Below are 10571 nucleotides of genomic sequence, written 5' to 3' on the forward strand. Positions count from 1 at the left end.
AAACAACTTCCCCCCATCTTGTCCAGTAATCATTGTTTTTATCCCCTCCTCACTAATATCCACCAGAACTCCCTAAGCATGGTCAATAGCCCAAGATAAGGGAGGTAACACAATGTCTCACTTGTGTTGATGGACACATCCTGATTAAAAGAAGCTCCCAGGCCTGGGATTTCAGCCAATATAGTTTTTCTTCATTCATATCCTGGTGATGTACACCCACAACAACAACAACCTTTGTCTTAAATAGAAGCACAAAGGCATATCCTTTTATAGTCCTCCCCTATTGTTGGCAGTGTGGTTGGGCATTGCAGGGGGTGGAGGACATGACATTTGTGGCCAGTGGATAAAGGGGCCTAACCTCTACTGGGCCACATCCAACCGCAGTGTGCTGGATCTCTTTGTGTCTGTGTCAGTCTTATATTTTGTCTACTGACAGCTTCTGGCGATGGCCCCGAAGAAGAAGGAAGAGCCGAAACCTGCAGCAGCACCAGCACCTAATCCGCCAGAGCCAGAGCGCCCTAAGACACCGGAGTTTGACCCCGCAACAGTTACGGTAAAACAACACAAAAAAACAACATTACGCAATGAAACTGTACACCTGCTTAGTTAGACAGATTAGAGTGTTGTAATATTTGAAATGACTAATGGTTACTCAAACTGGAAGTTAAACTTGAAATACAAAGATTTTTTATTGTTACCATGGTATAATGTCTATTTATTATTTACTATACTTACTATAGGATTATTACTTCCAAGGAGATTTCATACAAAATGGTAACCAGCCAAGCTGGTTTTGAAAGAGCTTCAGAGACCCCATGTGAACAGAACTTGGCAGTGCAAGCAAAACAGGACTGTACAGCCATTTGAATGGGTTATGGTGATGCTGGATATTTCTATAATAATTATAGTTATTTCAGCTCTTTATTAACCTTCAACCATGCAAAATGAAATGTTATACAGTTAAAGAAGCTGTGACTACTTCTTTGTGGGAGGTTGAGAGCTAAACTAGCTGATACCAGACATTGTGGAAAGATCTTCTGCTGACTTGGCCCCTTCTCAATGGATAAAATGTTTTCCTGGTTAAGTGAGCTGCCATGTTACAATGGAGCGTGGTTAGAGCCACAAAATATGATTTTCATTATGTCTCTGAATAGCCGACCACCCGTACTATTCCTCTGAGGGCAAAAGGGTGGAAAAACAGGGAGAAGGAAAAATATAGATAATTACATCCATCTCAATCCATTTTTAAACATGCTTAGATAAGTGTTTGGATAATGTGTTTACAAAGCTTAATGGAGGGGCTGGGGGTTGGTAGATATCCAGACATCAGACAGACACTAAAGGACACAAAATAAACATTGTATCGTTTGTCAGGGGTATTCAGAACAATAATATTTTTTGAAGTATAACTAAACTGTTATACGTATAGTAGGTTTGACATTTATCTGCTCTGCTAAAACACCAAAATATAATTTTATACTTGATTTAACCCTACATTCTGACAAGACATCCGCTAACATTCACTTAAAAATGTGTTAGTCAATCATACTGGAAAGTATATTAACCTTAAGTGAAAATAAAGTTATCAACAGAGTTCCTCTTAAAGTTTCAAACCACATTCATGTTTCTAACAAGTGGTTGGTGATGAATAAGCAGCGCACGTTTAAATTCAGTGCATCAAAACGGTACAGGACATAATTATCCGGTTTAGATTTCTTGACCTTGTTAAAATGGCATTTTATATCCTGGTTCAGTATCAACTATTTCTTGCCACACATAGCATCTAAAAATAAACTCAAATGAAGTGGACAGTAGCAGACAGACTGTAAGAAGGGGGTGTCTTTCAAAATGGATTTCCTCTACTGTAAATTCCATTCACTTGACTTGTACTGATGAACTGCTTTAATTCCTGAATGTTTAGCAGCATCTAACCACCTTATTTTCTTTGTCTCTTTTTAGCTGGAATTCACCCCCGAGCAAATTGAGGGTAAGGTCAAAGTTGTTGTTATAGTTGCCATTTGTGCACTGGGAGTGTAAGCTATTTATAGAGGGATGGAGTGGTTTGTGTGATCATGCTACCCAAGCAACAGCTGTTCGTGGATATTTTTTTAATCTAAGTCAATCCATTTGAAAGGAGATGAAGGCAAAGTTAGAGTGGAACAATTGAAATTTTCTGGTTTCGTCTCTGGAAGAGGACCATTTTATCCGAGGGATACCATTTTCCATTATTACTTTTAAGCATTTCCTTGAGATTCTGCATGCACTCTTAAATCCCAATCCCCTGAATTTAAATCAGAAGGAAAAACCTGTTTTTCTTGTTGTTGACAGACTTCAAAGATTCCTTCCAGCTGTTTGACAGGACACCAGCCAATGAGATGAAAATCACTTACGCCCAGTGTGGTGACCTGATTAGGGCTTTGGGGCAGAATCCTACCAACACAGAGATCATGAATGTCCTTGGAAAGCCCAAGCCTGAAGGTGGGTTGTACTGCATGCACCTGAATGATTCTATTGTTGACAGATTGGTAATCATACTGCAATAAATCTGGTTAAAAGGCAACTTTTGTCGAATACAGAGAAAGGTTAAAATTGTTCGACATCGGTCATAGCCTGTCGAGTTTTCCTTTTTTTTGGTAAAAAAACTTTCCCCCCACAGACATGCAGACCAAGATGCTTGACTTTGACCAGTTTCTGCCCATGCTCCAACACATTTGCAAGGCCAAGGACCGTGGAACATATGAGGACTTTGTGGAGGGTTTGAGGGTCTTTGACAAGGAAGGGAATGGCACAGTCATGGGAGCTGAGCTCAGGCATGTTCTTGCAACACTGGGTGAGATGAACAGACTTTTCACACCTTTTTATAAAGCCGTCATTGTAACGATGAGTACTGAGCTGACAGTCCTGATTTCTTCCTTGTGGACCACAGGTGAAAAGATGAATGAGGGTGAGGTGGAGCAGCTGATGCAAAACCAGGAGGATGCTAATGGGTGCATCAATTATGAAGCTTTTGTAAAATACATTATGGCAACTTAAAATTGGCAAAAATGCATTTCAGCCTGATTGTCGTGCATTATGAGATCCACACGAGTAAGTAATGAGTTGTTTCGTCTTTATATAGGAAAGCAATACCCTGAATTCTTGACAGCAGATCTATGTCTCCATAAATCCAATCTTGTATATTTTTCATTGCCATGCATCTCAGATGGATCTAGAACCACTTGCGTTGATATTGTAGATTATGGTAAATAAATATAATCATATTGATGGTGTTTTCTTTTTCAACTATTATTGAAATAGTGTTTATTTACAACTTATTGAAGAGAGAATTATACACACTGTATCTCACTAGGATAAGTTTAACTCTGGCACACAGTACTGAGTTCATTAGAAAAAAACACTTTTCCAACTTGGACTCAGTCTGGCATGAAGGGCTTTTCAAGGCAGACATGTTTTACTTGTTATAAGAGGAAAGGCACAGGTGCAAATAATAACACTAATGGTGCCTCTGCTCTATTCAAGTGTTCCAGTGAAAGCGACAGGATGACAGCAAGTCAGCATGCACGATACCCAGAATAATGAAATCAAAGCAGCTAAATAGAATTAAGCCATCGCTAATTCTATGTTTCACACCTGTGCTTCTTCTACGGTGACGTGTGTGTATGTGTTCTGTGAAAAAGCCTATTGGTGCTAATAAACACAGTGCTGCCAGTGTGCAGAATCTAAAATATATAATAATATATTGTATAATTGCATCTTATCCCAGAGATATCCAACAGGTATATAATAAAAAATGAGTTTCATGTCACTGGAAGAGAAGAAGATTATAGGCTAAATAAAGAGTAGGCACATGAAAAATAAAGGGAACAATAATTATAAAAGGGAAACAAGAAAGAAAAGAAGGCCATCCCACAGAAATTACTTTTTATTTAGACACATTCATTTTTGGGACAGAACTGAATAAAAGAAACAGCAGTGCATACAATTTCAACAAAGATAAAGTCAATTGTACAATTGTATTATTAAAAGAAATGAAATCATGAAATTCAGTTTTATTATATAAGACTGTAGTTCAAGCAAGGTGTACCTAATAACTATATTATATATATAATATTATATATACTACAGTAGACAGAAATTTTATATGATTTTTTTGTGATCAAATTTCCATTTTTATATTTTTGTATTTAGAAAAAAAATGTAATCATAACATTTACGAACCGTTACAAACAACACACTGGGACAGGAATGCATCCCAGGACCACAAAATCACAGAGAGGAAAAACGGGACGGAGGGAGACAAAACAACACATGCAGAAACAGATACACACAAACAGACACACACACACACACACACACACACACACACACACACACACACACACACGCACACACACACACACAAGACGAGGGACCAATCACACATGCAAATGAAAGAAAAGGCTACAACATTGCCTTCAAGGACTCATATTTTGTTATTTTGTTTATTATTGCTCTATGCCATTTTACCAAAAGAAAACCACTTGTGAACTATAAGTAGGCCTGAGACAAAACATTAGAATTGAATCAGTGTCAACTTTCTGTGTATGCAGAATATAAACTGTGCAGTGGTAATCACATTCTATAGGCAGCAGGGGGAACTGTTGTTCAAACAACTTCTATTGCAACTAATGGATTCAGTACACACTGTGGGAGAACTAAATGCATGCCATTACTTTACTAAATGAATGAAGAACCCTTGATTGTGGGTTTTCACTCCATTAAAGCACCAGTCCTGCTTTCATCATTTGAAAGCATAATACATCTCTAAAGTTCACCTGGCACAACCCATCCATCCCACTGGTGCCACAAAAGTGAATGCCATTTAAATTTAAATTTCCATTTGATCCAATCAGCGCCATATTCATTGCTTATGAATATAACTCTATGAACACACATACAGACTTATAATAAACCAAAATTAACCAAACTGCTAGATGTGTTTCCCCTCACAAAATGCAAAACCTGCGTTCAATTTCTTCTGGTCGTGTAACCGCTCTTTCTTTCTCTCCTTATCTCAACCCCACATTTGCTGTACAATTATTTAAGTTAAACAGCACAACCTAATCACAAATGGAATCAGATTGGAATTTTGTGCTGTTGCACTGCTGCTTGAATGTTTTGTGTTAACATAAGTTTGGTGTTTCATGCATGATTTGCAAGATGGAATATTAGTTTCTTTGCAATAGGCAAGCTTACTATATCCAGTCCACTGAGACTCTCTGTGCCAGTAGAACCAGTCCTGACTAATAGAAAGTGTTTTACTAGAAGCTAAACACAATTAGACACCTTTGTTTTCCCTCAAGCCTTAGTTTGAAAAAAAAAAGTTTAACAATATTATTTTAGCTTGAAGATATGATGTTTACACTGTAAAATGTGAAAATAGAGTGAAATCTTCAAAGAAATGCTTTTAAAGATGCATCATACCTTCACTCCTCGTAGTCTTTGGAGAAAGATAATCTTTGTCAGCCAGCACTCCTCTTTAGCATGAGTTATATTTAGCCATTCTTTGTGCACGGGCAACTCGACCTCTAGGATAGCACCATTGCTGGGAAATTACGACCCAACTGCACACTAGAGTGTTTTAGTAAACTGGCTTTATCTATGGAATAATTTATTCAATGTGAGCAATGCTCTTCTTGTTGAAGTGCATTTGAACTGTATTCAACCTCAGCTAAACCATTGCTATTTGGCATTTTGGATTACTGTTATGCATTAGTGTTCAGCATTCGCTCTACATTTCACAAGCAAAAGGTTCAATGTCAGAGGCCTTGTGCTAACATTGTATGAAAATCATTCCTTCATCAATCTACACCCATTATAATAACAAAACGAAAAAAGGATTTTAATTTCCTTTGCATTTTATATATATATATATATATATATATATATAATATATACAATATATATAAGCATTTTGACCTCTCCAGTTTCAAAAATAACATATTGCCCACTTGTCAGTTTTCAGAAAAGTGTTCATTAACACATACCCGTCATGTGGCGTCAAGAGCATGCCAGACTTGTAGGTGGCAGTGTTACAAGAAGCTCAAGCCAACGTTAGTCAATCAGAATCCAGAAAATAGCAACAGCAACAAATCACTTCCTCTCTCTTCTCTTCCTCACTTCCTCGGCTGCTTGAACCTCCGTTTACATGCAAACGTGTAAACGAAGATTTCCAAATTCTCTACTCTGGCTGGAGTTTTCCGAAAGACTTGTTTTCAGAGCGCAGAGGAAAATTATGTGAGCCTAATGTTTTTTTTCTGTACAGCGTCTCTTTTAGTCAAAAAAGACTAAAAGAGTTTATTTTGCAATTGTTGAAGAGTGATAAGAAAAAAAAAGTAAAGAATTGTTGTGAATGTTGCAGATAAGAATAGATTTTAATTGCTGGTTATGTTAAATTTGAAGAATGTTCATACTTCAAACTTAACATAACCAGAGCGTTTGCTAAGCTAAGTGCAAATGGTCAGAACTTTGCTTTTGGTAAAATTATCCTAATTAATTGCAGGTGTTTTTTGGATCTCACCTCACTTGTTTTTGAAGTTTCATGCAGTGCTTGAAGATGAGGTAGTATTAAGAGTGAAAAGTGAAAGCCCAAAATTCCACATAGGGACGTTGGTTCAAGTGGTGGATTGGTTAAACAACACAGGACTATCACCCCAGAGACTGAGATTCATGGTGCGTGTCATTTTTTCTAAACCCAACTGTTGCTTTCTTCTTTTCCTAAAGCCAACTGGCCCGTTCTTGTCCCGCGTGTCACGGAAACGTACCTTTTCATAAGCCCAACCCATGAAATTTTCCTTAACTGCATCAAACGTGACACCAAAAGTCCTGACCAAGCGTGTTTTGATAAAGCGTGTTTAGACATGATGCTAAAGTAGACGTTTAGTGCCAATAACAACGCCAAAGCCACCTGGCCAAGTGTCCTTATTTTACCAAATGGGAGTGAGAATGTGTGAATCTGTTGCACTTTCAAAATGTATTGGCGGGACACATGCTTTTACCTTCACTATCACACATCATTCAGCTGAACAACTTCTTCAACAGACTGTTGTTGCTAATGCCTCCCATTTTAAATGAATGGGGAAATAATAATAAACAGTCACAAACAGCTGTGACACACATTTTAAATAAGTTCAATTAATGGGCCAGTTTTGATATTTTACCATGTAAAAAGAAGGGGAACTTAAACTCCAGGAGACGGGGGCAGGAAAATGGGTTGGCAGCCAAGGATGCATATTTTTTTCAATCATATTTGTTATGTTTTATGTTTTGTTCATAATAGATTGTCAGTGTGTGTGTTCTTGCAAGATTAGCTCATGACTTGCAGAAAATTACACAAAACAATCACTTCAGATTGCGAGCGAAGCTCAACATTGCTGAAAGGAAGCAGGCGGCAGGCAACTACAACTCAACTACTCAAATAACAAAAAGGAGGATAGGCTGACACATTTTTAAGAAAGGTGATTGTATCTCTAAAATAAATCCATGTACAAATAGCTCAATAAAACAATGCCAGTGGAACCTAAGTTTAATTAATTAATAAGCCATATTCTAGGTTTTGAGCTAGTCTAATTTTTGTCAAACAAAACTCAAGAGCCGCAGAAAACCTGTTTTCACAGTCTGAGTGGTACTGCCAAATGCCAATGAAAAAGGACCCTTTGTAAAATCAACACGCTTAAAAAAAGTAATGCCACTTAGCACATGTATTCTGGATGAGATCATCCTTTCTGAAAACAATCCATTAAGTCTTTAGAAATGTTAGCTTATCAACCTGAACTTAGTTATTATTATTATTGTTTCAAAGGGGGGCATAGTGTAATGGGAGAGACCTGATCATGGAATGTTAAATGATGCATTGTTAAGACTATTGGAGGCCTCAGGCTGTCATGCCATTAATTTATTTTTAGCCAAGGTAATGACTTATGAAATGCAGTTTAGTATCCACACAAAAGTGCTCAGAGCAAACAATCCAAAATACAGTGCAGATGTGCTGCTTGCCTCTGGCGCTGCTACACTCCAGTACATCATATCCACTGCCCGCCTTTAATGCTGTTGTCAACCATGAAAAGCATTAATTGTCTAAACAAGCCTTTATTAGGCTGCATCAGAGTCTTCATCTCATTGTATTGAGTCCTGGGGGTTCTGGCACAGGCAGTAATTTCTGCTCTACTTCACTCCTGCCCAGCCTGAAATGTAAGAAACTGTATCAACATTCATAATGTACCAGGCACTCTCTCAGGACACTTTATCTCACTGAACACTATATTTATAAGTAACATGCAATGTGCCAGTGAAGCTGCCGTAGTCTAGTCTCATAAGAATAATTATAAGACTGAGTCATTACAGGACTGCAGCATTTATTTTTAATACACAAGAGAGAGGGATAAATAGGAAATGAATCAACTGAACCAATTCCATTAGTGCATTCTGCAGCTGATGATTGTTTAGTATAACTGAATTATAACTGTTATGCTTCATGTACTCTGTCAACTTAAATCACTTGTTTACAAGTTCCCTTGGACATATGAGACCATTAACATGAAAAGCCAAAGAGCAAAATTGTTTGAATTTTATTCAAATCACTTGTTTTCCTTTTCACATGTGCATACAAATGTCAGGAGCGCAATGAAACATCATTCACAGAGACATTAGCTACATTTTCTTTTGTTTGTAAGGCAACATGGGTGGTTCAACAAACAAGGTTTTCTATAAGTCAAATGTACAACATTAAGTTAACAAATTTGACATCACATCATGTACAATAAATGGTGTACAAAATAAAGTCAAGATTGGGTCCACAAAGTGCAATGGTAACAATAAAAATATGTAGACAATAGAAAATGCTGGTAAACATGGTTTGTCTCTTTGGTGAGTTTAAACAAATTGTTTTCTTTTTCTGTATGGAAATAGGCTAGATAATGTACTTTTCATGTTTACATAATATGATGAGGTCATGGAAAGATAGTGTTACTGCTGCACAAACAATTACACTACAATATTTACATCAAAATCGCTTTGGACGATCAACATTTGATATCAGGCCAGTCGAGCAGCAACAACAACAAAATGTCTGCTGTAATGTAACAAAAAAAATGTATTATAAAATGTACAATTTACTACAAGAAATTATGATATATTTAACACCCTCAAACTAAATTGACCACAGAAATTATTATAAGTATTTTTTTTGTTTTTAAAATCCAAATCTACATTAGATCCAGTGGATTTAGTCCTGATAAAAGACACATTAAATTAAATATAAAATAACATTGCAAATGACTACAGAAAATGCAAATAAATAAACCAAACCAACTGAAGTACACCCAAGATTATTTGTTTTGAAAATTGTTTGTTTTCTTGCTGAGATCAATATATTTCGTGACTGTTGGTTTAATATGAAACTATAGCCAGCAGCTTGTTACCATAGTTTCTGATGTTCCATAAGGTTGCCAGACAACCACTGGAAACTCCTTTGAACAGAGCCAAGCTATCTGTTTCCCCGTTTCCAGTCTTTATGCTAAGCTAAGCTAAGCTAACTGGCAGATATCGAACAGATATGTGGTAACAATCTTGTCATCTAACGCTCCGCAAGACCATAAAAAGTATTCCTTTAAACATTCTTAATTGTACCGCCTGACAGTAATCCTCTTCTGATGTTATGTAAATGTTAGGGACACACAAAGGAGCATCTGCATCAAAACCTAAGCTTGCAACATAATTCAGACTTTTTTGATCGTTTGTAATCCTTTTCAAAGCTGAAATTTCCCCTCCCCTCTTCATCCTTTTACAGAAAACAAAAAACATTTTGCAGATAGATGGTTGTTCTCACTAAAATGTGAACAACCTGAGCTGATGTAAGAGTAGGCTTTATAGGCAAGTGTTTGGTGCTCACTTCATCAAGCGTATCTTCTCTTAAACCAGCAGCTTAGTTGTATCACAGATTAATAGAAAGCCACAAGGATTTCAGAGAGCCAAAAGAATTGAATCTGCATCCACTGTGCCTGCATGGAGAATCCATACATATACATTACATAATGACTCAGAATCACTCCATCCACATTTACTCCAAGTCTATGTAATATATAATCTTATCTTCACTTGTTTGTAAGAGAGATGTAATTTGCTGTTAGATGACTAATCATCTATCAGCTTTCAACACAACACATTACATTAAACTGTTAACACCCACCTCCAAGGAGAAAGGAAAAAAAGCAAAACCTAGCAAAGGGGAAGCAAAAAAATAGAGGTGACATCAATTTGTTGAAAAAGAGAGGAAGCTGAACAAGTATTTTCACAACGTTCACAGTAAAGTATGAGATAAAACACAGTGTAAAAGAACACAGACTTTAGGTGAAGACTTAGACTGCTCTGAAGACAAATTATAGAGGCTTCATTAGAATGGCTTGTTTGTATAAAACCATCTCATTTGTATCATATATCATATCTCATATGTATCATACATGGATCACCACGTGTTGAGATGATGTGTTGAAAAGTGTTTTTTCTTGTCACAAGATAAATCAGTGCATCTTTTA

General features: G+C 36.9%; 1 protein-coding gene across 2 annotated transcripts; it reads left to right on the forward strand.

Annotated features, from left to right (window-relative positions):
* The first annotated feature begins 281 nt into the window (after positions 1 to 281).
* On the forward strand, positions 282 to 3218 carry myl13 (myosin, light chain 13). Of its 2 annotated transcripts, XM_032532208.1 has the most exons (6): positions 282 to 553; positions 1960 to 1987; positions 2329 to 2478; positions 2657 to 2830; positions 2927 to 3038; positions 3119 to 3218. In XM_032532208.1, the coding sequence occupies exons 1-5, from the start codon at positions 446 to 448 to the stop codon at positions 3031 to 3033; spliced, it is 567 nt and encodes a 188-aa protein (XP_032388099.1). In that variant the 5' UTR covers positions 282 to 445; the 3' UTR covers positions 3034 to 3038; positions 3119 to 3218. The 2 variants fall into 2 exon arrangements, with proteins under 2 accessions (XP_032388099.1, XP_032388098.1); XM_032532207.1 differs by having other exon boundaries at positions 2927 to 3170.
* Positions 3219 to 10571: the final 7353 nt, after the last annotated feature.

Source organism: Etheostoma spectabile, chromosome 12 (genome assembly GCF_008692095.1).
Source record: "Etheostoma spectabile isolate EspeVRDwgs_2016 chromosome 12, UIUC_Espe_1.0, whole genome shotgun sequence".
NCBI classification, from domain to species: Eukaryota; Metazoa; Chordata; class Actinopteri; order Perciformes; family Percidae; genus Etheostoma; species Etheostoma spectabile.

Bases quoted from the DNA above. Each gene is read 5' to 3' on its own strand.
- myl13 (XM_032532208.1), top strand. From the start codon at position 446: ATGGCCCCGAAGAAGAAGGAAGAGCCGAAACCTGCAGCAGCACCAGCA. The intron at 1,988-2,328 runs GTAAGGTCAAAG...TGTTGTTGACAG, and splicing joins CACCCCCGAGCAAATTGAGG to ACTTCAAAGATTCCTTCCAG. The intron at 2,831-2,926 runs GTGAGATGAACA...TGTGGACCACAG, and splicing joins GCATGTTCTTGCAACACTGG to GTGAAAAGATGAATGAGGGT.